General features: G+C 42.4%; 1 protein-coding gene across 7 annotated transcripts in view; it reads left to right on the top strand.

The window, feature by feature from the left end:
* Positions 1-26,352, top strand: part of PKHD1 (PKHD1 ciliary IPT domain containing fibrocystin/polyductin) — a 366,705-nt gene that overhangs the window by 153,019 nt on the left and 187,334 nt on the right. For all 7 annotated transcript variants that reach the window (XM_067544968.1, XM_067544965.1, XM_067544964.1 and 4 more), the window contains one exon: positions 111-323. In XM_067544968.1, the coding sequence (XP_067401069.1) occupies positions 111-323 (213 nt within the window). The remainder of the gene's footprint in view (positions 1-110; positions 324-26,352) is intronic.

Raw genomic sequence — 26,352 nt, 5'->3', positions numbered from 1 at the left:
ACCATTTATTCCTTCAGCTCTTGTATCTATTACGTGTAGCACCTTTGAACTTGAAATAGCCAGTTTGTATGTGAGTGACCAGTTGAATTTTGCTCTTCTGTTGTTTTTAGGTGGTAAGCTCTTGTTGATCGGCCCTGGACCCATAGAAATCCATGCTCATTATATTCTGGTATCCGATGGCGGCAAATTCCAGGTGGGATCCCCAGATGAACCTTTCCATGACAAAGCTCACATCCATCTCCATGGAAGCTTTCGTTCTGCAACCTTCTTTCCATATGGGGCCAAATTCCTGGCTGTGAGGAACGGGACCATTTCCATGCATGGTGAGTTGGAGAGCGTACAGTGTGGTTCTCTCTAACATAAAAAAAAAAGTGCTGATCATATTTCTAGTTCAGACAATGAATGAGCCAACATAAATCATTGGGGATGGAATTTGCAGAAGGGGCTCTGCACGCACAGCCAGGGCCAGATCCAGAGATCTTAGCTCCCGCATAGGCATCTAAATAAGTGGCCATATTTTAAAAGGGCGTAACATGTTAGGTGCTGACCGACCCCTTTTGCAAATCTGGCCAGAAGTGGGAGCTGCTGGGTGCGAGCACCCATGAAAAGTTGGCCCTTAGTTAGGTGCCCAAATGACAGCTGAGTGCTTCTGCAGATCTGTCCCCGGTCGTGAGTGCTGAGTACTTGAAAACTGAACCTTTGAACTTCGGGATATCCCTCTTGCTGTGTGCCGCAGGGCTCTGTTTTGTGGGTACAATGGTACAGAGGGTCCTTTTCTTCAACTGCTTTGTAGAACAGCAGGACAGGATCTCTGCATAGCACCCAGGAGAGTGCCTAGGAGGGGAACTGGGCTCTCTCTTCCCTGCACTTCGAGGGAGTGTAGATTGCCAGCTAAGCATCCTGGCCAGTCCCATGCCAAGCATGCCAGGGCCATCAGTACGTACCAGCAGGGACAGACATGCTACTTCTTTTCAAAAGGGTACTAAAGTGCACTGGGCAGCATGCTAACCTCCCCCCCACACCAGCCATTATATCCTGTGCCAGCAGAGTGCCTCCAGCATCAGCAGCACAAATGGCTCAGCTCTGCTCGCCTTGCCTTCCATTCAGTCACACCTGTTCAGGGCAGGGCTTTGCCCTGTGTGATTTGTCCAAGGCTACACTTAAGTCTGTAGCAGCACCAGGAATGGTGCAGTTCATGGTGCCCAGTCCCTGCTCCAACCACTAGACTGCACTTTCAGCAGTTGGTTACATAACACAGACAGAACTAGCCGCATCTGGGGGAAAAACAAAAGCTGTAACCACCTGAGGCTCATGGGGAAGGTTCTTTGGATCAGGAAAGGGGTTTATCAATTTGGCAGGTATAAATGGCTACATACAAGGAGGCACCCATTATAGTCATTACTAGCAAATTGCCCTTTTTATTTACTATTTTTTTAATTAATAAAGTCTAACAGAACTGCCTATTTCTAATATGAGAAATAGACAGTGGATCTGAGTCTCGGAATTTGGATATTGGTTTGGGTCTGAGTGCAGCTCCCACAGAGTTTTCGTGCATATTTTAGATCTGAGGATCCTTTTGGGATCATAACAGAGAGCTGTGAAATTCAGGTCCAGATGCCACCTTCCCTCAAGTTCATGGGGCTAGTGGATTGGGTCTGGAGTTCTGATCCTAGTCCCATCACCAATTCAGATATTGGGAAAGCTCACCAACTCAAAGTCTTAACTCGTTGACAATTTTCAAATGCAACATTTGCCTTAGCAAAGGTGGGAAACCTAACACCTATTACAGTGCTTCCTCTCCCCCCGGTTACAACATGTCTACATTAGCATTGGGTAAGAGCTTGTATCCTCCAGTAGGGATTGAATTTACAACCTCCTGGCCCACGAGAAGAAATGTTAACATGAGCTTTACTGACACACATGGTTTTCCCTCAAAGACAATGCCAGCCGCTGAGGGGTACAATTGGAGTACGTGCAGAGAATAAGCTCTACTGCTGGTTTGTAATCTGGTCTGCTCACATGAGCTAAGCCACGTCAAGTGGGGTCAGTATTTGAATGGGAGACCTTATATGAATGCTGGAGTGCAACAGGAAGTAATGCTGGTGGTTCCAGAGGTTACACAGAGTCTAGGGAATTTGCATTGGGTGAAGGGAGTGCTGTGCTTTGGTGCGATCCAAAGCTGGGTGAGGTGGCCTTGACCACTTTGTCAAGGTATTGTGAGACTGAATTCTTAAGTGCTTAAAGATTCTCGGTTGACAGGTCTTATAAAAGGGCAGAGTAATTCTATACCATTTCATACAGAGGGACTTTGTGAGTATAACATTCTATCGGACACACAGAAAACATCCTGATTCATAGATTAAAAGAGTCTGAGGCCAGAAGGGACCATGAAATCATCTAGTCTGACCTCCTGTATAATGCAGGCTATAGAATTTCACCCAGTTACCCATCTATGGAGTTTACTAACTTGTCTTTGATTAAAACATCATTTGAAGACCTCAAGAGATTGAGGAACCACCGATTCCCTTGCTAGTTTGTTCCAGCAGTTAATCATCCTTACTGTTAAAAAATGTGTGCCTAATGGCTAATCTGAGTTTGTCTGGCTTCAGCTTCCAGCCATTGGTTCTTGTTCTGCCTTTCCCTGCTAAATTAAAGGAGCCTTCATTGTCAGTTTTGATTTGGATTCAGTCAGCCTAATGCAATCATTGTTTAGATGACATCTAGTACTTCTTTTAGGATGTAGGCCTCCTCTTCTTAGGGTAGGTCTACACTGCCGAGTGAAGTCGACTTACTTAAAGTCGACTTTCACCCATCCATTTTTAGAAGTCGCAGCAGCGTGTACACACCACACTGTTTGCGCAGGTCTTGTGCGTCCACACTCACCACGCTTATTTCGACTTTCAAAGCAGTGCACTGTGGGTCGCTATTCCCACAGTGCAACTAGCCATGGTGGCTGTTGAGACAAGTTTCATTGTCCCAGGATGCAATGCTGCTTCCCCCTCCCTTCTTCCCACAAACAAATGGGAAACCTATTTTCACGCAGTTTTTTTTACGCGGCGCGCTCGCCATTGCTGCGGAGACATGGAGCCAGCTCAACTCTGCACTATTATTGTGAGTGTTACAAATACATCACGGCTTATCATCGAGTATTTTCGAAGTAGAGCGAGAAGCCGAAGCACAGGCAACAGCGAAGCCACCGGGGCTGTCCGGCTACAAGCCATCGAGCGGAACAATTCCCGATTGCTGCAGGCTATAACACATCATCTGCAGTCCATGGAAAGATGGTAAACCAGGGGATCTGCGGACAGTGTGGGTGGTGGTGGTGGGAGGTATACAGTCTCTGCTTAAACCAAATAAAAATAATTGAAGTTTTTTGGTAGAACAGTACAATGGGCAATACAAAGGCACAGGGCATCTGCTGTATAACTCAGGTATTTTAAACATGCACCATGAGATATCAACTGATGATTATCGGAGCATATCTCATCACATAAATAAACTGTTCCCTGGGTTAACCCCCCAGTATAGTCACCGAAACGCCTGAAATCCCCTTCCTGCCCCACCCCCCCATGTAAAAGGACAGAACTGCTAAGAAGAAAAAAAACTCACCAGATGTGCCTTCCCCGGGATCATTAGTGCTGTCCTGTGTGCTGCTGGACTGCTCTGGGGTCAGGAATATGTACTGACTTTCAGGGAGAACGGACATCCCACTCTCCTGCACCCTGCTCTCCTCAGCCTTCTCCTCCTCTTCGTCCATGGAGTCCTCATCATTGTCCATGGACTGTGACCTAGCAGAGATATCGATGCTGTGGGGCGGCACCGTGGTGGGATCGCCACCAAGAATTGCGTGCACCTCATCGTAGAAGCGGCATGTTTTGGGCGAGGAGCAGAACGGCTGTTAGCTTCCCTGGCTTTCTGATACGACTGATGCAGCTCCTTGATCTTCACGCGGCACTGCTGAGCATCCCTCTTGTGTCCCTTCTCCAGCATGCCCTGGGATATCTTCCCATAAAAGTCCAGCTTCCTTTTGCTGGCTCTGAGCTGAGCCAGAACAGACTCCTCACCTCACAGACCGATGGCGTCTAAGACCTCTGGTCGACCCCATGCTGGAGCACGTTTGGGCTTTGAAGTAGCCATGAGGAGTACAGCGACAGAGCTCTCTCCATGCTGGAAGCACAGGAAATGAAAATTCAAATGTTCCTGGGGCTTGAGGGAAGGGGACATTTCTGGGACCACAGTACAGCACAGGGCGAATGTCCAAAGTGGTCACAATGGGGCACTGTGGGATACCTCCCGGAGGCCAATAAAGTCGATTTAAGTGAAGTTGTGTCTACACTGACACTAAATCGAACCAATAAATTTGAATTAGGCACTATGCCACTTGCAGAGGTGGTCTTATTAAGTCGACTTTTGCCGCAGCTTAAGTCAACTTAACTGTAGTGCTAGTGTAGATGCAGGTGTACGGAGATCGACGTAAGTGACTCTATGTTGACCTCTGTCACCAGTGTAGACCAGGCCTATTAGAATGATAAGACCTCCCTGGATCATGCTCAGAATGATTTCTCTGCTTGAGGCACACTTATTCAACAAAGCTCTTCAAGGCACAGAAATTCCTTCCCTTAAGCTCATGCTGTCACCTGGAGCTTTGTCAAGGACTGAAGGTTAGTGCCCGGACTGCATTTCTATGGCAGTAAAGGATGGGCGGATTGAGGGTGTGATAGATACACAACAATGAATGCTTTCAATCAATTTCAAGTGTTCTCAGGACAAGCCATTCAAATGCTGACATAGTCATGACATTAAGGTATGTGGTTGTTGATCTTCAACAATGTGCTCGGCATTAAGCTGTGGCTTGACAAAGCCCTGGCTGGGATTATTTAGCTGAGGTTAGTCTTGGTTAGTCCTGCTTTGAGCAGGGGGTTGGACTAGATGACCTCCTGAGGTCCCTTCCAACTCTATGATTCTACGATTACATAGAACATAAAGGAGAAATGGTTACTGCCCCAAAGATCTCTAAAAGCAAAAGGCAAAGGTAACCCATTGTCCCACAGAGACTACAAGTCTGTCATAGCTACCTGCTGACAGAGTTACTTCTGTGGATGCCTGCTTTTTATCGCTGCAGGGCATGGGTTCAGTGCTTGTGATGACCCAAGGATGCTCCTCTAAAAACCAGTTCAGAAACACAAAATGTTAGGAGGCTGGATTCATCTCAAAGTGGTGCAGCCTTTTGTCATGAGTAAACAACAGCATTTCTTCCGGGACGCAAATTTGCATGTTTGTTTTGAGAAAGGACTTGGAACAGGTGAACGTTGCACATCATAGGAAGGGAGAAGTTAAGGGATAGAGCAAGGAGAGCTGAGGGCAGGGATCTAGGGCTAAACTCATGCTGGTTGAAACTTAGTTGACGTAGGTGGAGCTGCAGCTGGGATACATACATTTGGTCCATCGGTTGGAGCAGAGTAGCACAGGGCTTTGATGAAGAGTGATGCAGAAGGGAGCCATTCCTGAGTGAGTGTCATACTGGGAGACGCGTGTTTTTTGAAGAATTGTTGCCTCTCTTCTTACACACAGCATTTTCCTCTTCTTGTTTTCTCCTTGGTGGTTTCCCATTTCTGATAGTTTGGTGGAAGACATAACTTTCTGGTGCAGCAATCGATTTTGGGTGTTTCTGTGGCCCCCTTTGTTGTAGTATCCAAGCACTTCACTGACTTTGATGTGTTTATCCGCATAGCACCCCTGTGAGTTAGAGAAGTGCTAGTATCCCTGTTTTACAGCTGAAGAACTGAGACAGAGAGAGATTCAGTGACAAGACAGAGGTCACACAGGGAGTCTGGGGTAGCAGAAGGAATTGAACTTGGGTCTCTACAGTCCCATGCTTGCACACAATCCACTGGACCACTCTTCCTCGGCTGTCTACTGAAGCACAGTTAATATTTATTCACCCCCAAAGTGCTCAATGATGCTGCTTTTCAGATGAAAACAAGAAGGCCAAGGTCCCTGCTCCAAAGCGTCTACAATCTAAGTGCCAAACCCTGATTGCCTCACACATTCATGTAGCCCCACTGAATATTGTCTAACTTATGGGGAAAGCCTGTTTGTCTTAAGTGAGTGGCTCCACTGAATAGAGGCAGATGGGAGATAACAAAAGCTCATGTACATAGCATTGTTTAGGTTTGGGGTTATCATGTTCTAAAGTTAAGGCGTAGCTCAAATGGGGGAGGCTTAGGGGGCCAAAAGACATCAGCCGTGCGGTGGAACATGAAAGCAAAGGTGGCTTGACACGTTAGCAGAAACACTCTCAATTTCAGTTTCCTCACTGCTGGTTCAAGAAATCCAGACTTGCTGTTCTGTCCCTTCTAAACTCTGTAACGGACGGTCCCAGTGCATGGCTGCAATTAAGCTTCATTGAAACCATGTAATCCGCAATTTCTCATTGAAGCAGTGGAAGCCAGCTAGAAAATAAAACTGGAAGGAGAGTGTTTGTGCTGGCTTCATACCACACACATCAAACAGAAACACGTTATCCTGGTTCCAATTTAACACCAGCCTAGCCCGTGGTATAGAACAAATTGGGGAGCATGTCAGCCTTCTCCTCTCCTCTATTACGTTATTGCAATCCAAATCATTCAACAAGCAGGCTCAGAAATTTTCAGCCGTCTCGGTGAAGACAAGATCGAGTGCCATTTAATTTCTTTTCTTTTCTTTTTTTTTTTTTAAGACTGGAAAGTTTGGGGAATGTTCTGCTGCTATGGTTGAGTTCAGATTGTTTAGTAAGCGCTGTCAACTGCTCGCTTTGATATATTAATATGACTAACGGTTTCCCAGAATTCCTCTTGAGTGGCAATCCTGTGCTCCGGTGGTCATAACAGATTGGGAAATTTCACTGTTGCCTTTGGCTTTAGCCAACTCCCCTGCCAATCAGAGCATGCCACCCATAAACCACCTGCCAATCACATGTCAGTTTTAAAGGGGGTCTCAGTCAGCTGGGGCGACTTGAATTTTTGACAACGTAATTATGGCCCTTGTGTCCACAGTGAAATCTCGAACAGGATTGAGGGAGTTTTTATTGATTGTTCAGAAGGGAAATTTATCAATGTCTCTGGCTCCGTTCACACTTGATTCCCCAGGAAACTCTTCTGACAAGTTCCCTAAGAGAAATCTAGCTTGGTGGCCTTGACTTGCGTCTTTGTCTGTCCCAGCAAAATTGATTTGGACCCACCCTGTGGATTCGGGGTGAACCTTTGGCATTTCAGAGCATGAGGCAGGATAAAAAAAGCTTCACAAAGAGCACAGATTGGGCAGGCACTCCGCCTATGGAATCAACCTACCCTTTCTCTGCTAAAAGATATTCACCACCTGCTTTCACAGGCAGACTGTGAACAAAGGCGGGGCCCCAATGTGGGTGTGAATAACTGCTCCCCAGTGCATTTAAGGGGGTTCACAACCTGGCCCTTAGAAAACAGACCAGTGTTTAATGATTTAATATTCTCCTGCTTCGGTGCTTGCAACTTCCATTAACGCGTCCTGTGTGGATTTTACCTATCTTTTAAAGATATCATTTACAGTTCAGAAGACAATGCTCATTAGCACTGTACATGGGATATGTCTGGTGTGTGTGTGTGTGAGAGAGAGAGAGATGGGGGCGGGGGCTAATTCTCTGTTTCCCTGCAACATGTGCAAAGTGGGTATAAATGCTACTCTTTTGGTGTAGTAAAGTTTTGCTCCCACTGTACACTGGTGTGACTGACCACACAAGATGTAAGGCAAAGGAGAATCAGGCCCAGGGAGTTTAAATTCAGCATGCCACTCATTTATTGTTATGTTCACGGCACACATATAGAGAAAGTTTGATTAAAAAAAATAAAATACTTTTGCTGGAAGGTTGCAGCGTAACAGCTTTATTTTTTAGAATTCAGAACGATGACACACAAGAATCCCAAAACAGAGGGAGATGAAGCAGGCTGCTGTCTAAGGCAGACAGGCACAGCTCACCCCACCTTGGTCTAGGCTGGCTCTTTCCAGGATGACTGTTGTGACTCAGCTTTCCTCGGGAGCCCGTTGGTCTGGAAGCAGAACCAGGAACCCCTTTCCCCACAATCTTAAAGTGATAACTTACAATTCCAGCGCATTCCTCCATATACTATATCTATTAGCATGCAAAATAAATGCAGTGCGATTCATGGACATTCTTTTCTCCTCTCTGGGGTCCCCAGTCTAGGTCCAGGTCCCATGAAAGTTCTGTCTCCTGCACTTTCAAGTCACCCTCTGTGGCTCTTCATTTTTCATTGCTCCTGTTGAACAATCCTATGGGAGGCTTTTAATAGCAAGACAGACAGTGTGCGTTGGACTCTGTATTCAGTGGGGAGTTGTTGCAGATCATAAAGTGCTAGGAGGATGTGCTCTCGGAAGCCTGTGTGACTTACCAGGCTGCTGTCTGTACCAGGTGGAGCTTTTTCAGGGTCTGTGGCTTCATTTCTGGTACGAGTTGCAATAATCCAGCCTGGAGCTCATAAATGCATGGATCACTGTGGTTGGATCTGTATCTAGTAGGATGGGATGTAGTCTTCTGGCAGCCACAGCTGGAATTATGTTCTCCCTAGCTCTTCCCAATTCTTGCCAGAATCTTTCTGTTTTGCCTGGCTTGAACATCAACCAGTTGCTCCTCATCTGGATGGTGACCTTATCTAGAAATGGTGAAAACAAGGCGATACCATTATCTGCATCTGAGGCAAGCAGATTCAGAGGCGGGTGTTGCCTGCATGCTGCTGGCATGTCTTCCTGTGTTTTCTCCCAGGATTACCCCAATGGGTAAGCAGGTTGAGCCTTGAGGGTCTCTGCAGATGAGGGCTTTGAAGGTAGAGAAACATGATAAATCTTTAAGAATCTCATCAGAGCACCCAGTATTTCAGTGCTTCCACTTCTGGCTCCAGCTGCAACTCAGATACCAGGAAGAAGGGAGGCGTGCAGCAAAAATGAAAGTCAAGCAAAAATTTTTTCAAATCTCAAAAGTTTTGGTTTGAATTTCAGGCTCTGGATGGAGATGGGAGAAAGTTTTGCAAAATTGAACAGTCTGGGTCTAGATCAGAACTTTCTAAAAGCCCCAGGCTGTGCCAATTTGAGGTCTTGATTAGGACCCATCATATTGTTTTATTTTATTCAAATCATTTTGTTCATCTCTAGCTTTCACCCGCTCCCTTGACAATGACAGAGTCTGTGTGTCTAATTCCCTTTCTTCACATAGTGAGAATGTAGCTAACTGATCTTAGCATTTAAATGATCATTCTGCCCTGCATTCTCATTCCTGCAGGCAGACATTCCCTGTCTCGTTCAGTAGCAGCACTGTAGATTAACTGGCAATAATGCAAAATGTTAACAGCTGTGCGCAACTATTGATGAGCATGTACAGTATTTAGCGGCTGAATTTGAAGCAGTTTGTTAATGGTGCAACACCATGTCAGTTTAAAGGAGGTTTTCCTGTATCATACCTTTGGCTATGCAGTATTTTTATGCACATTGTGTGTTTTGTGTGATACTTAGTGGCTCATTCATTTATGCAAAGGGATCACAAGAGCTGAGACATCTTTTCCCTTCCTTTTATCCAGTGGCATTAAGTTAGTATAATATCCTGGTAACCACTGATTAAAGGAATCCCTTTGGGAAGTAACTAGCACCCAGGGAATGTCACATGAAAAATGCCTGTTTTCCAGGATGTTTTGTAGTTAGTAAAGAACAATGAAGAGGGTTTCTCTCTATATATGTTTACTTATATTGCCCTCATCACTGTAACATTTGAGCAATCTCAGTCATTAATGGATAGAGCTCATTGAAAAAATGTTAGTTTCATCAACATCAAAACATGTAATGGGAATGTGTCTATTCTGATTACATTTTCGATAGAAGGAAATAAAAGCTACTCATTTTTACTTTCTCATTTCAATGATGTTGAAATATTTCATTTTGATAAGGTAAAACATTTAGTTTCAACTTTTTCGTTTTATTTCAATTTGACTTTAATATATTAGAGATGTGTCATATTTATATGTGTAGTGTTTTATATTATAATGTTTCAACATTAGCCAAAGAAAACATTTTTACCTTATCAAAATTAAACAATTCAACATTAAAGAAACAAAACATTTGACAGTTCCAAATCAAATTTTCGGGGGATTTCTATTCTGTAGGAAATGTCAAAATTTAAACTTTTTGTCTTGATTCAGAGTGAAAACAAATTTCAGCATTTCTATTTTCCACCCAGCTGCATCAGCAGATTTCATCCTTACAACAACCTTCTGGGAATGCATTCTCCCCATTTTACCAATGGGGAATTAATCTGCTTTGTGTCCCAAGCAGCTTGCACTGGTCATACAGGATTGAGCTAGGAACTGAAGCCGGATGGATTGAATTGTAAACTGGTGCCCAACTCATTGGCCCATCCTCCCTACCACACCCCAGCCTTGTCCTGTGGCTGATGGCAAATAATGCTGTATTGTAACTACTGGGAAGAACAAAATCCCAAACCCATCTGTTTCCCCTTGCAGCAGGAAATCTCTTCTCCCTGCAGTCGGCATGTCTCCTCCTGCTGTTGTGTCTCATGTTTTCTTTGATACTGGGAAGCTGGAGGGGGCTTTCACTCAGGGAGCTTCCAGTAATGGGGCAATACAGGTTCCGCAGGGCAGGATACTGGGGATGGATATACTTCTCCATATCCTAACAGTTAAACAGTTATGTGTAAGAGAGGACCCCTCAGGGCACGAATGAAAAGCTTTTTGCACTGGCTGTGGCATACAAGTGACAGAAAAAGCAGCTGTGTTTCAGTGAGAGCTGCCCACACATAGAAATTTGGCCTGGAGTAGTGGAGGGTGGAAAAATATTTCCCACTTTCTCTCAGAGCAGAAAACTATTCCATGTCTTTAGAAGCTGTGCTGCAGGAGAAGCAGAGCTCCCTTAATTCAAATGCAAGATAGACACTTTGTGCAAAGACAGAGAACAGGTTGAGGATTAAAATTAAATGGGGGGAGAGGGGAAAACCAATACCTCAGTCCAGTGTGTGAATTAGTGGGCTGTTAGTGAATGCTGAGAACTCATTCTTCAGATCCATGTCTTCACTGCATGAGAAAAGCAGGGTATGTAGCTACGACTTTGTGTGATCTGTTTTTTCGTATTAACCATGGAGCAGCAGTAGCAAAGATCTAACAACAAATTAAAATCCCATCTCCTTTTCAAGGGACATGTGCCCAATGACCTCTTAGTCACCTGCTGTTTCTGACCTTTCCAAATTTTAGGAAGGACAAAGTTAAGTTTGGGAGAGGAGGTGTGAATTGGATGGGGTCAGAGTGAGTAGTGAAGGATTACATGTCTCTGGGAACAGGTTGGATCCCTTAGCTATTACTTTCCAGACAGTTTAAGACTGTTTTTTTAATTATTATTTATTAAGGTGTACAGTTCTTGGAAAGAGAATTTTTTATATGATAGCTGGAATCTACTGAATTGCATTTTTAGCCCTTGCACTCTTTAATTAAGTTTTCTTTGTAGGACCATAAGCAGGGCCACTTTTAGGCCACTTTACACTTCCAGAGTAATGCAAAAGGGCCTGTAAAGAAGAGTCAGGCCCAAAGTATGCATCTAATAATATACACCCTGGAGTGACTTACAGTGATTTCCATAAATCCATCCCTAGCTAATGAAGAACTGTTTCCTATTGTGTCTTTGGTCTGGTCTACATGCAAAAATAGATCAATATAGCTGTGGTGCTCAAGGGGCTGAAAAATGTGGCTCAACCCACCCAGTGTAGACGCAGCTAGGTCAATGAAAGAATGCTTCTGTCAACTTAAAAACAATGAGAATGCTGTAGCACGAAATGGGTTTACAGCCCACGAAAGCTTATGCCTGCAGAAATTAAATTTGTTAGTCTTTAAAGTGCTACAGGACTCTCATTGTTTTTGCTGTATACAGAGTAACACAGCTACCCCTCTGGAACTTTTCTGTCAACTTAGCTACCATCTCTCGACAAGATGCAGCTCCTAGAGCGACAGAAAACCCCCTTCCATTGCTGTAGGAAGCATCTACCTTACAGTGCTACAGTGGCATAGTTACACCGTTGTAGCTGTGCTAATGTAGTGCCCATAGTTTAGATAAGACCTTGGCTAGAGTTTTACACAGTGCCATTTTAAATGTTAAAGTTTTATTCACTTCTCTTGGAAGACTATTCCACAATCTTTCATGGCAAATTTTTCATTTTAGTCAAAAGTTTCCAATTTTTTTTTCCAACGAAAAACAAAAAAATATTACCAAAAAAACATTTTCAGTAAAAAACTAAATAAAATGTGTTCAGTTCAGTTTTGGGTAATATTTTTAAGAAGAACTGTATACTGAAAATGATCGTTGAAAAGCAAACTTTTTTTCATGTTTTGGTTTCGTTTTTTGTTGAAAAATCAAAATGTTTTTGTGTGAAATTGCAAAAACTTGAAATGTTTTTGAACTGTCTCTTAAAAAAATCAGTGCCATTTTCCAGCAGGCTCTATTTGTTAATTCTTTCAATATTCCTGCCAACCTTGTTCAACTTTTTGTACATTTTTTCTGCTTTTAAGGGACCTTGAACTGAACACTGAATTCTAGAGACATATAGGGAGAATTACTTCCCTTTTCTGCGATATGATGCCCCTGTTGTGCATCCCAAAATGGCAGTGGTCATCATTAAAGAGTCAGTGGTGTATATGCTGTGACACTGTGGTTATTTCCTGTTCTGCAAAGATGATCTGGTTTGGAAGAGTGAGAGTTTGGCGGTCCTGAGGTCATGGGAAATTAACATTAACCAAGTTTAACCATTCAAACTGACACTATCTTCTGCAAGTGATCTGAAGGTTGTTGACCACCACCTTCCAGCTTTTGCAATCACAACAGAGTTGCACAACTTCTACTCTCATTTGGATGCCAGTCCATGAAGTGATGTTTCTGATGTAGCCGGATCTCTTTCTTGCTTTTCCTGGTTTCCTGTGATCTCGCCTGATAGTATGAATGCTGGATCGAGTCGCTCTGCAATCAGCGGGCTATATGTCTGCAGAAGGATGTCATTCTTTAACCCAGGTTCTTGAGTAATTGTGCTCTTTTAAAATGTATTCGTCTCATCACCTCATCATTTGTAGATTTGGTTATCCAGCAAATTTTAACATACTTCTCTCACACGAAACTCGAATGCTCTGCGGCCTGGTCTACGTTTGGAACTTTCAGCAACACAGCTACATCTCTAAGGAGTGTGAAAAACCCCACACCCCTGAGAGATGTAACTATGTCAACCTAACCCCTTGTGTAGACAGCACTAGGACAACACAAGAATTCTTCCATTGACCTAGCTGCTGCCTCTTGGGGAGGGGGATTACCTATGCTGAGAGAAAGGCCCTTTCTGTTGGCACAGGTAGCGTCTGCACTGAAGTACGAGAGCAGCACAGCTGCAGCAGTAGTTTCAGTGTCGACATACCCTGAGTCTCTGTGTCCTTTTAAAGTGTCCATCTCTCACTTCCATACAGGAGGGCTAACCATATGTAGCACTTCAGGAATCTAGTGCGGGTGTGTAATTTTAACTTTTGACAACACAAAAATCTTTGGAAGTTGTTGGATGTGTTCTTTGCAAGCTGTATCTTTTTCTTGATTTCTTCATTGCATCTTCTGTCTGATGTTGTTAAACACCCTAAATAAGGGATGCTATTCACTTGTTTCACCACTTGACCGTCAAGACATAGATATTGCCTAGTGCATTACTGTGATTACTTGTGATCATACTTTTTGTCTTACTAACGTTAGTCGTCATTCCGTATTTCTTGCTGGGATTAGCCACAGCAATTAGTATGTTCTGAAGTTCTTCCCTAATAGAAACGATGCAAACTAGATCCTTGGTGTATTTTATGCTGTTGACGTATATGGCATTGAGCTGTATGCCCTAGTTGGCGTCTTCTAAACTCTTCCCTTCTGTGAATAAGTTGAATAGTTGCAGAAATAGGATGCAACTTTGGTGTACACCTTCTTGAGGCTGCAATGCTCAGATATTCTGTAGTTTGTTCAGATTGCTGCAGGTTTATTGAATGGTGCCTTACGTTCACCGTGTATAGTGCTGTCTTTGGGCTTTTGTGGTATTTTATGGGGCACCAGTGCCACTTTCTGCTCTACCACACAGTGTTAGTAATGTCATCAGATTGTCTGTGACAGCTTAATTAACAGGTCTCCCGGCTTATATCATATCTGAAGGCCGTTCCACTGTCTGCAACCCAGGGATGTGCTTGGTAGCTATGGGAGGATTACCCAGACCTGTGTATGCTGTTAATGAGATTTTCCCTTAACATTAATGCAACTCCTCCTTCATGCTTCTTTCCACCCAAGTAAATGGACTCGCTCTCCACATTTAAACAATGTTGATAGTACTATTTTCTCACCTATCTCTGAGAATCAGTTAGTTAATGTCTGTATAACGTGGTTTCAATTTATACGGTGCTATATAAATGCAAAGTATTATTATTAGCTATGAGTGAGTCTTGTTCTTTTAATGGCAGATACTCTGTCAGACTATTGCTTGTAGCATAGGATGGTTTTGTGTTTAAGGAAGTGGCCTGGAACTCAGAAGAGCTGATTAAATTCTCAGCTCTGACACAGACTTCCTTTGAGACCTTGGGCAACTACCTTAATCTCTCTGTGCCTCAGCTTCCCATCTGTAAAACGGGGATAACAATACTTCCTTTCTCCCACTCTTTGTCTTTTTGTTTTTTGGCCCCAGCCCTGCACCAGTATGCCAGTGTGTCATGAATTGCATGATTGGGGCCTAATTGTAAACTCTTCAGGACAAGGACTATTTTTCACTATGTGCTTGATTCAAAGCTCATTAAATTCAGTGGTAAGACTCCCATTGACTTCAATTAGCTTTGAATCAGGTTCTTTGTGTGTGAACACTTCCTAGCATAATGAGGCCCTGATCTCAGGTGGGGCCTTTACAACTTTATAAATAATTCATAGTGAACTCCTTACCTGATGGGCTGAGATCAGTCCAGGTCTCTTTTGGCATTACTAGTGGTGACGATTTGTTTAAAGATGGAAGGGGGATTTTTTAGGTGGGAAAATGATTTATATCCCCCTAGGCTAATAAATAATAATTATAATCACAACAACAACAAATAAAAATAGACTTCTTTCTCAGACACCCCACCCTGAAAGGGAAGGTTCTTTAAAAGACTTGTTCTGTTTGGTGCAATGTTTCATTAGGAGGAAAAATGGGCTCTGGTACTGTGTTTCACAGCTGAGATCAATACTGCTTTTATTTTATTTTATTTTATTTTATTTTATTTTTTTCTTTTCTGGCATGCTGAGAGACTGGCAGAAAGGCTGGGCAGTTTTATAAATGAGACCAGGGACGCGGCTGGCGACTTAATGATACAAGGGAACACACTGCTATCCCTGCTCTCAGTCTAAAGGAGATGTATAGCTTTTGTTGGACAATATTACTGATAAGAATGGGTGGAATTTTGAGACATGTCTAATTGATTTAGGCAGTCAAATACGAAAGGGAGTGAAGGCCCCAGAGTAATTTAGGCCCTTTTGAAAATTCCACCCAATACTTTATGATTTTCTGATCTGACACATTCAGAGTTGGGTGCCTAAAGTTAGGACCTTTATTTCGACACTGAAATTTAAGCAGCCTGATTTTTCCCAAGGTGCCACAGAAACACCATTGAAATTAATGGGAGCTGCAGGTGTTCCAGATCCCTGAAAATCAGGCAATTTATATTTAGAGGTCTAAATATGAATTTAATTGCCTAAGTTTAGGAACCTACATTTCTAAAAAAACATAACAGCGCTAATGTTGTCTGTATTCTGAGGAGCATAACAACATTAAAGAATCCAAACCTATTTCATTCAGTATGATCACACACACTTATACTATTCGACAGATTTGCTTCAGGAACTATGTGCTAGAAATAAGGTTAAGTAAGGTTAATACTGTGTTATAAATCAAATTCAGCTAAGCAGTTGAACATGTGCTTAATAAAAATCATGCACAAAGTGATCTCTCCATATCAAATCTCTCAATTCTTGTCCTTATGGGAAACCTGCACGACACCTTCAAAAGAGGATCCTAGGAACTTAAATTCATAACTCTCTGAATACCAGCAATCATGGGCTTAACTGACACACTGCCTCTTGTGGCTCATTACAATAATTTGTAATTTGCTCACCCTCCTTTGTCCTTTGCCTGTGGATGTGTTAATTTCCCACTTCGTTTTACTGGTCTCCTGCAACATGTGTTAACTCCTTATGCTTAACAACCTGTCTCACCTTGTATTTAGCTGTATCACTCCAATTCCTTTTTCCAGACCTGAAGAAGAGCTCTGTGCAGCTCGAAAGCTTGTCCTTTCCACCAACCGAAGTTGGTCCATGAAAAGATCAGACCTCACCCGACTTTATTTCACTAAGCTTTAGAGATATGAGCGGTCCCGCTGAGTTAAGCACATGCTTAGTCAGCAAAGCACTTAAGGACGGACTTAATCTAGTGCTTCAAGTTATACATGTGCTTATGTCCTTTCCTGCACTGGGGCCTAAGTCTTGTATTATAAGACAATTGTCTAAAGACCAAATCCTTCTCCCATGAAATCAATGCCAAAACTCTTACTGACTTTAGTGGGGCCAAGTTCTGACCCAATGATTTTACTGGGTCTAACTGTCTGAGTAAGGTGATGAAGATTTTGCCCACAAGGTACTGCTGGTATTGCAGGAAACAAGAATGGAGTGTTGAGGTTTAAATGTTAACATAGTCCAAATGGTAGCATTTTACACTCGCTCTGCACAATTGTAGTTGACTTCCCAAAGTGCAAGCCACCGGAGAATCAGCCCCTGCACACTTGTCACCATTTACCCTCTGTTTACGTTTTGCATTTCACTTACACAGGAGAGTGAATCTAAAGAACTCAGTATCACTTTGTTTCCAGTAATGATGTTTAGCACTTATAAAATGCTTTACATTTTGAAAGGCCCCTGCAGGGGCGCCATTTCAGATTTTGGGGGTGGGGGTAGGGGGAGGCAAATTTAACCATGATTCCAGGGACTACTCAGGCACCTGAAAACTCTAGTGGTTTTTTTTTTGCAAGTAATAAGCTAGAAATTTAGCTGACAGGAGCACTGTACCTAATTCCTGTATCAAGGAAAAAATAAAAACCAATTAAAGCCATATTTTAAGTTTATTTGTAAATTCAGAACAATCAGGAGATAATACAGCAAAAAATTCCCAATCCCAAAACTGACTAGGCAGATAATAATGACAACACTGATTTAGGCCACTACAAATGAAAGAGTTTAAAAAGTTTAATGTAATTAGTAACTACTTATGTGCTTTACTTTCTGCATTTCTCTAAGTGTAGATAATGGGAAAAAAAACAGTACTTGTAATTCATTTCATTTTCAGTATCCTAGTAAGTGCTCCAATGTTTGGGTTGCAAACACTGCACAGGAATCTTGGTCTAAGAACTGTTTTCAGTCAGATACATAGCCTTTTAAAAAAGATTTTGGAATTTTTTTTGTAGTCTGTGGTTTTATAACTGTTTTTTTAAAAGAAAAATAAGTCATAGGCACTGGAACTAAGGGTGCTGGAGGTGTAGCTTTCCCTGGCTTGAAGTGGTTTCCATTATATACAGGGCCAGCACAGTGGCTGCATGATCTCTAGATTATTCTTGGGCATGATATTTTTGGAGATCTTTCCATCATGAAAAATATTTTCAGATTATGTGTTGTAACTTGATCATCTTTCACCACTAACGTATATGAACTGATGCTAAACTACTGGCGTTCAGATGAACATTTAAAGGTTTGTCAAGGGGCAAATAAGTATTTGAGCGAAACTATGTGCGTTAATTAACAAATGAAGGGGGGGGGCGAAATTAATAATAGCTCAAAAATAGCTGAGATACCAAACTTAAAAAAAAAGATCTTAAAAAAATCTCTATCTAGAGTGTAATTAAATGATGGATGTTAGCAGCCTGGATCTATAATGAACACATTTTGGCAGTCAGATCTTACAAATTGTTCATATCAGCTTGGGTTATGTACACTGAAGGCTGGTTTTATGCAAATAGTTATGATAAATACAAAGCATTAAGTTGGAAGGAGGTTTCCAGTGATTTGCTCTAAGGATTTGAGAGAGTAAACATCACTCCAATGAAATTCACTGAGGTACTCAAGTTTGTGAGACTGTCCTCCTCAGAAATATTAAAGAGGAAGTACGAAAGGAGGTAAGATTACTGGCCAGTTGGAAGAGAAGGACATACAGCACAGCAGAGACACAGTTACAGAATGGTTTCTTGAGGGCAGCAGTTGCTTGTATTTGTACATGTCAAGGATCAGCAGCTCCTCAAAAGATATTCTGGGAACAAGGTCCTAGAAAAGTGCAACAGTGGGGAGATGGTAAGATCAAGGCATTGACAGAATTTGTGAGTAACAGCCTATGTGGTCCTACCTGGTAATCTGACCCAACTCCCATCATAGGAGAGGAAAGATTCTCACAGACAAGTGGGATTAAATGGCAGAATAAATGGCCACAAACACTGGGGGTACTGCCATTCACTAAAAAAAATTAGAGAATCGGAAAAAAATTGGAAAGTTTTAAGTATAATTTAACAGTGTGACAGCACTTGCTTATTTCCTCACAGCAGGGGAAGAAACTTGTAGCCTGAAACTTCCAAAGCTGGACTGGCTCTGTGTTGATGACGATAATTAAATTATCTCCTGAATGGGCCTGGGGCAGCAGCCCCTACCCTACCTGAGTAGCCCTGTCTCTATTGGTGTCACAAGGAGCTCGATCCTCCCTTTTTAACTTATCAATATATGAAGGTGAGGGTGAGGCTCTGCCACACCTCTGCATTCTTATTGGCTGAGCAAAGACGAGGCCAGTCAGGGGAGGAGGGAAGAGGAGCAAGAGCAAGCAACCGTTATCACGCTCCCAGCTTTTGTTACAATCGGAAATTTGGCGGGGAGTGGGGGGAGGATCTTCCCTATCCCTGCCCTACCTAAATGGCATCCCTGCAAAATTTAAGGAATCACGCATAGTCAAATCTGATATTAAATTCAACAGGAGTTAAGTGTGACCAGCACTCACAGCTTCTGACCCTTGCTATTAATCCAGAAGGTAATTAAGTATTATTATCCCATGTTTACAGGTGTGCAAACTGAGTCACAATGAGGTTAAGTGACTTGCTGAAAGCCACAGTGTGAAATGGTAACAGAGTCAGGACTGGAGCTGAGCTGTTCCTTGAGCCTAGCTTCATGATTCAATCCACTTTAACATGCTGCTTCAGAGTTATATTCATCCCTGGTTGACCTGTAGTGGCACAGTGCTGTGCTGTTCAAAGTTCAGTATTTAAATACATTTCTATTAATTAGTTTAATTTAGTAGCATATTTTATTCCCTCTTTTCCCAAATCTAAATTTTGGGTTTAAAGTATATGATTTTGTCCCTTTATAGGTGGAGCAGTTGCTTCAAATCTCCAGATTTGTTTTCCCAATCTGAGCTTGGTTAATTATTAAAAATTAATTTAAATAATTGAGTTCTACAGAGTCATCTATTTCTCAGCACTTTTGAGTGTTTTTATCTGCAGTCCTTTTGGTGAAGAATAACATTGATACATCACGGCGGCTTTGTAACCAGTCTCCTCCTCAAAAAGCACATCTACTGATGTCTATTGGTGATGCCCCGTCATTAAACAGGAGTTTTCCCCACCACTGATATTTCTATCATGTGATTTGGTTTCAAAAGGAAAATGCTAGCAGAAAGACAGAGAGCATATAAGATGGGATCCTCTGTGCGCAGATCTTTTTATGGGCCTGCAGAGAGAGATGTCAGCCATCTCCAAGGGACCATCCACCACCCATCCTTGATTTCATGGGGAACCTTCTTGGGGACAGGTGGCTTGGAGGAAACTGAGCCCAGGGAGATGAGCATTGCCCCCTCCCTATTTTGAAGGGAATCTACTCAGGAATTAATGCTGCTTGAGACTGTATTACCAGCAGAACGGAGCCATCACTGCAATAATCTGCTCTCAGCTGTGCTGACCAGGGACCAAGGAACATCTACAGGGGGAGGTAGTACATGGCATGGGCTCACTGCACAGATTGCCATGTGCTTCCATGATCCATGTGGATTTAGGGGGATACAAAATTAGGAGGAGCATTGCCAGCAGATCGAGGGACATGATTATTCCCTTCTATTTGGCACTAGTGAAGCCTCCCTCGGTAACCCATTCTAGTGCTTTACCACTCTCCTAGTGAAAAAGTTTTTCCTCATATCCAACCTTGACCATCCCCACTGCAACTTGAGACCATTGCTCCTTGTTCTGTCATCTGCCGCCACTGAGAGCAACCTAGCTCCATCCATCCTCCCTGGAATCCCCCTTTCAGGTAGTTGAGGGCCACTATCAAATCCCCCCTCACTCTTCTCTTCTGCAGACTAAACAAGCCCAGTTCCCTCAGACTCTTCTCATAAGTCTTGTGCTCCAGCCCCCTAATCATTTTTGTTACCCTTCACTGGATTCTCTTTAATGTGTCCACATCCTTTTTGTAGTGGTTGGCCCAAAACTGGACACAGTATTCCAAATGTGGCCTCACCAGTGCCGAATAGAGGGGAATAATCACTTCCCTCTATCTGCTGGCAATGCTCCTACTAAAGCAGCCCAGTATCTCGTTAGCCTTCTTAGCAATAAGGCCATACTTTGCTCTCAGCTACACTGGTGTCAATCTGTATTAACTGTTGAAGTCAGTTGGCTCAATCTTCACACTTGGTACAGCTGGAGGAGAAAGGAAACTCTATGCCACTTTCCTACCCCTCTGATCTTGCTCTAAGTTACACCACCACCAGCCAGAGTCCATGACAGCTGAGGATCTGCTGGATAACCAGGAACTCTGCCCGGCCCTTTACTGAGGCCTTCCATGCCCAAGCCTAGTGGATACAAAATGATCTGGAATGGGGCTGTGTCTTTTCTGTGTTTTGAAATGAATAAACACGTGGGCTGGCCAGCGAGGGAAGCTTCTGCCCGTGCTGTATTTGCTCTGCGAAGAGGGAGCATCATTCTCCAATGAATACCCCGGATTTTTGAATTCACTTTAAGAAAGGCAGTACCAGGGATGGAGGTGAGTTGTGGAATGAAAAGGATGCACTGTAACCCGCTAATCAGTGCACGTTATGGGTTCTCTCTCGCTGCCTGATCCACAGAGGATATGAGTCTGTTACTGGTCCACCATGCTTTTAGCTCTCCAGTTCAGTGCCCAATGTGTTGGCTAAAATGGTGGCTGTCACAGACTCTCATATTGTATTCTCTGTAATAGGCCATACTACAGATTTACAAGCACCTCAATGCAAACACTCTGGACCAGAACCTGAGCTGGTGTAGTGCAGCTTATGTCAATGGAGGTATGTTGATTTCTGCTGGCTGAGGATCAGCCCCTCTACCTTTTGAATTGAATGTGAGAACAAGAGGTGGGGAAAAAATGAAGAATCTGCTGTTTAATCCCAGTTTTATTAGGAGAAAAACAGATTTTAATGTCAGAAGTAGGAGATTTTGTACCCAGTTGCTCTTTTATTCCTAAAGTACTAAATGTGCAAAGAAATATTATGCCACTGCTGTGTCATCAATTCAGGAAAGTATATGAGAATAATAACTCTAATAGTATATGTGGTCAGAAAATGGGATTATTTTAGTGGAAAATTTAGACGAAAATGAAACTATTTTGGTTTAGAAAAAAATTTCAGTGAGGAATTTCATCTTTCCATTGGGGAAAAAAAAAAAAGAAAGAAAGAAAGAAAGAAAATTCAAAACCCAAAAAGGTTCAGCCAAAAACTGGGGAAGGGAATCAAATTTTAACTTTTCAATGTAAAATCAAATTTCTTAAAAAGCAGACACTTTCCGCAAAAATTTTCATTTTCTTGAAAACACAGTTTTTCATCAGAAAAAGTTTAACTAAAATTGTTTGACCACAACTGCTTATTAACAGAGCTCTGGGAAAATGGTAAGTATATTTTGTGAAAAAAAATGACACATTATTATTCTTTTGAAATTCCCCCCAATTAAAAAAATTCTAATATTTTTTACAAAAGAATCAGAAAAACTGACATTTAAATAATTTGTATATGAAATCCAAAAGAACATAGTGTTTTTCAGGTTTTGTTTTTTCCTTCCCTTTCTTCCATAGTTTCCTCTTCTTCAAATGACAAAAAGGAAAAATGGAGGGAAAGGGAAAAAAACAGATGGCGAAAAAAAGGAAAAATAAGGGGCCAAAAGACCAAACCAAAACGTTTTGTGGTTTGTGCGTTTGGAGTTTTTCACTGCAAAATCAGAAAATTTTGAAAATTTTTTTTTTTTATAAAATTTTGTTTTCCAAAAAAAGGAGTATTTTTCATCAAAAATGTTTTGAATGAAAAAAAAATGTTTTCTTCCACTTATTATCCTTGGTATGTTTCTGTATAAGATTCTGTAGTATTTAAACATAGCGCATACGTGGATGTGGACACACACATGCCCACACATACACGGAGTTGCTGCGAGCCAGGATTGCAGCGTTCCGAGGAAAATCACACATCGCTTGGCACTCTGTCAGCTGCTGTCAGTCTTTCGTTTTACGGGAGTGCTAAAAATTCATGAGGTTCACTTAATAAAAGAAAGAAAATGAATAATAATGATGATAGTGCTGCCAATAAAAGAATGGAAGTAGGCAGATGCTGATAACACTTTTTAGTGCAGCTGATGGCTGTGAGACAGGATGGCTCAGTGGACCAGATTCTCCGTTGCCTTGATCCTTGTGAAAATGGTTATTCTTTCAGTAGCATCTTACACCTACTGTGCACTGGTGTGAGGTTTGGCAACAGGCCCAGTAAACAGAACCACTGGGGCATAGATTCCTATTGGCTGATGGCATTTTGGTGCTGTACTGTAAGAGATACTACTGTAATGGGTGACGTCCTCTGAATGAGATGGATGTTGTACCAAGCTTCCCTCCATTTTGGAATCATCCATACCCTGGAACTTCATAGGAAGGATAGGAGAACGCCCCTGTATCAGGACAGAAAGTCTCTTTGGCCCTGATTTGGGAAAGCACTTAAGCATGTACTTAAGCATACCCCTATTCGGGACAGCATTTAAACACATGTTCAAGAACCCCTGCACTTAATCCAGTCCTCCAAGAGGAACATACTCATTTTGTCCATGAGAAACACTTAGACCTGTAGGTAAAGGAAAATGAGAATGAGCTACAATTTTCTCCTTGAAGACAGGCAGGGAGGTTTATCAGACAGGTATCGTTAAAGAAGTGTTAAACACTTTGTCCAGGGATGAGCTGTATGTTAGTGACTGTGCTGGCAAATAGAACTGCCATTACGTGCTCAGAAACTGCACCCCCAACCTTGTACAATTGCATTCAGAAAGGCCCAGCTTCAGTAAATCCTCCATAGTGAGGATCGCACTTAGGCTATTGGGGACTTAAGCACATGTTTCTTTGGTTTTTCTCCCTTTGCCATTTGCCTCCGTTGATTGCAGCTTTGGCAAGTAACCTTGCCCCTGATTTTTCCATCTGTTGCCCGCACAACTCCCAGCTCTGCAAAGCTGCCACTTATTACTTGTTGAAAACTGCCCAGGTATGCAACTCCCTTGAGTCCACTTCCGGTGAAATTCTCATCCGTGCCATCTCCTCTTGCATTACCCCTACAAAAATCACAGTCATGACCACTGGCTGTAGCTCCCTTCCCTATGGCCCTCCCAAGTCCCAGGTCTCCAGAGTTCAGCATTTAAAGCTACTGTCCACCTTTCCCAAATACTCAGTGAAGTAAGTCGCCCTCCATCCTTGGAGAACTTGTTGGCTCCCATTCGTTTCAGGATTCTGCTCCAAATTGCTCTCTCTGGGCTTGATTCAGTTTTGCCGTGCATATCATGTCATCATTTACACTGTGCAATGTGGATGTAAAATGCTGCCATTCTGATCTGGGGGTATTTTGCACTCACTTTGTGCTGAAGTAGATGATGACACAAATGCACAGCATTGGCAAATTGGATCCCTTGTTCTTAAACCCTCTATGGCTTTGCCTTCTTCAACCAGATGTTCCGAACCAGGTCCTCAGCTGGTTTAAACCAGTATAGCTCCACTGAAGTTGATTTTCAGCAGTTGAGGATCTGGCCTCTACTTTGTGCTCCTTTTACCCTTTATCTAGTATCAACCTCCTCTCTGTATTTTCACAATATAGCTTGGTGCAAGAGCCTTCTCCTTCAGCTTCACTAGCTAAAATAGCCTTCCCTGCATCACTGAGCTGTATCAGCTCCCCACTCCCTTTTGAAACCTTACCTTAAATAATACACTGACTCTTATTTTCTATCTCCCTGTTGGTGCTGCCTTCTGATTCTGGAGCGTGATTTTTCCAATATGCCTTGGGGAACTGGATACTCAACTTACATTGAAAGTCAGAACCAAAATCCCTGAGGTGCTTTTGAAATCCCCATCTACAGGTGTTAATTAATTCACCCTACAATCTCATAGCACCATGCTTTCTGTCTCTCATCCTGTTGCCTGATTTCTGGGTGTTTAGAAATGTGAATGGTTATAAGCTCGCCAATTGGTCTGATCAGAAGATAATGAGGTTCTCGTCCCGGAATCAGGCTCCAGAATCGTTTTTACAGGGACCCGCGGGGTGCACGACAGGAATGCTCACACTGATAACCGAATCTGTATAATTGTATAAGCTTTTATTAAAATAACATAAAATGATAGACAAATGACTGACTAAAAGAAAATGAGTAATCAAATGGATAACGGGTAGGATTACAGTCTCATTCTAAACACACATGTGATAGATATATATATATTATACGATATGCTTTGGATTAATATACTCACATCCTTCCCTGATGACCTGGTTGAGAGAGATGTCTGGTTCCTCAACTCTTGAGTGGAAGGATGGAGAGCTAGGCAATGCTTGAGAGCTAAGGCTAAGACTGAAACTAAAAAGAATACTAAGTATAAACGTTCCAGAGGGGTAGCCGTGTTAGTCTGTATACAGCAAAGACAATGAGAGTTCTGTGGCACTTTAAAGACTAACAAACGTAATATTTGCAGACATAAGCTTTCGAGAGACTTAGCTCTCTTCTTCAGATGCAGTAATACAGAAAATAGGTAACACAGAGGTATCTTATAGGTATCCAGGTGTAGGTGGCCAGTGGGGTTCTGTTGTTTTCGTTTTATGTCTGCAAATATTAAATTTGTTAGTCTTTAAAGTGCCACAGAACTCTCATTGTCTTTACTAAGTATAAACTAAGAACAAAAGATCCTAAAAAACACTAATTAAAAGAAGCTTAAAGAAGGAGTAGCTGGTGGTCACGCCCAAGTAACATGGTTTGTCCCTTTTTATACCCCGAACAATATGGGTCCTCCTTCGAAGTTCAAACTTGGCTTCTTCACCCCCAAATTATTAGGATAAACTTATTCTATAGGCTGGCAGGTTTGGGCATAATAATGACAGATCCATGTCCTTTCCAGACGGTTCGCTCATCTCACCTTTGTTATTTCTGGCCCTTTCTGTGGGTTTTGTGGCGTACCTGTGAAGTTTACTTGGGGCATAAACTGAGGCAGCCCCCCTGTCTTGATGTCTCCTGACTTATCTAGGATAAAGGTTATAACCATATATGTCTTATCCTTTAACTCATCATTACTTATCTGGGCCAAAGGTCCCGAACCTATGTATGCTGACGGCCTTAGCTTTCATACAGGATGTGGCTTGTAAGGTACTTTGCATTGCAGCTATAATACGTTAATATGAATCTATGACTCTAGTATAATAAAACAAGAATGCTTAAATCTATAAGGAAAGGTATATATGTGCAAGCAAGCAGGCTAGTCCTATAGGTTACAATCCCACCTACTGCCTGCTCTCTTTATTATTCAGCTCTGTAAAATGGTTTGGGATTAAGTTTATATGAAAACCACTTGCCAAACAAAGTTGCATTGTATCAAATAGGAGAGGCGCTGTATAAACCTACATTTTACTGCATGGACTAGTCAGTTAGTTTTCAGTGTATTGACAGTTGCTACATGTTTATATTTTATAATGTATTATTGTCCCTGGCGCTGTCTCTGCAAAATGTAATCAGTGATATTGCAGGATCAGGGCTTGGAGGAAATTTCTTTTAAGTGAAGTCAGCAGTTGTGAAAGGTGCCAGATTGACAGTCCTGCAGAATGACAAGGCGGGTGAGGTAATATCTTTTATTGGACCAACTTCTGTCGGTGAGAGAGACAAGCTTTTGAGCGAGACAGAGCTCTTCCCCAGGTCCTGAGGAAGAGGTATGTGTAGCTCA

This window comes from Emydura macquarii, unplaced genomic scaffold (genome assembly GCF_026122565.2).
Source record: "Emydura macquarii macquarii isolate MOO-44397 ecotype Brisbane River unplaced genomic scaffold, CSIRO-AGI_Emac_v2 contig_1041, whole genome shotgun sequence".
Lineage (NCBI taxonomy): Eukaryota > Metazoa > Chordata > Testudines > Chelidae > Emydura > Emydura macquarii.
The sequence above is the reverse complement of the archived record's forward strand: the minus strand, read 5'-3'. Positions and strand labels throughout refer to the sequence as shown.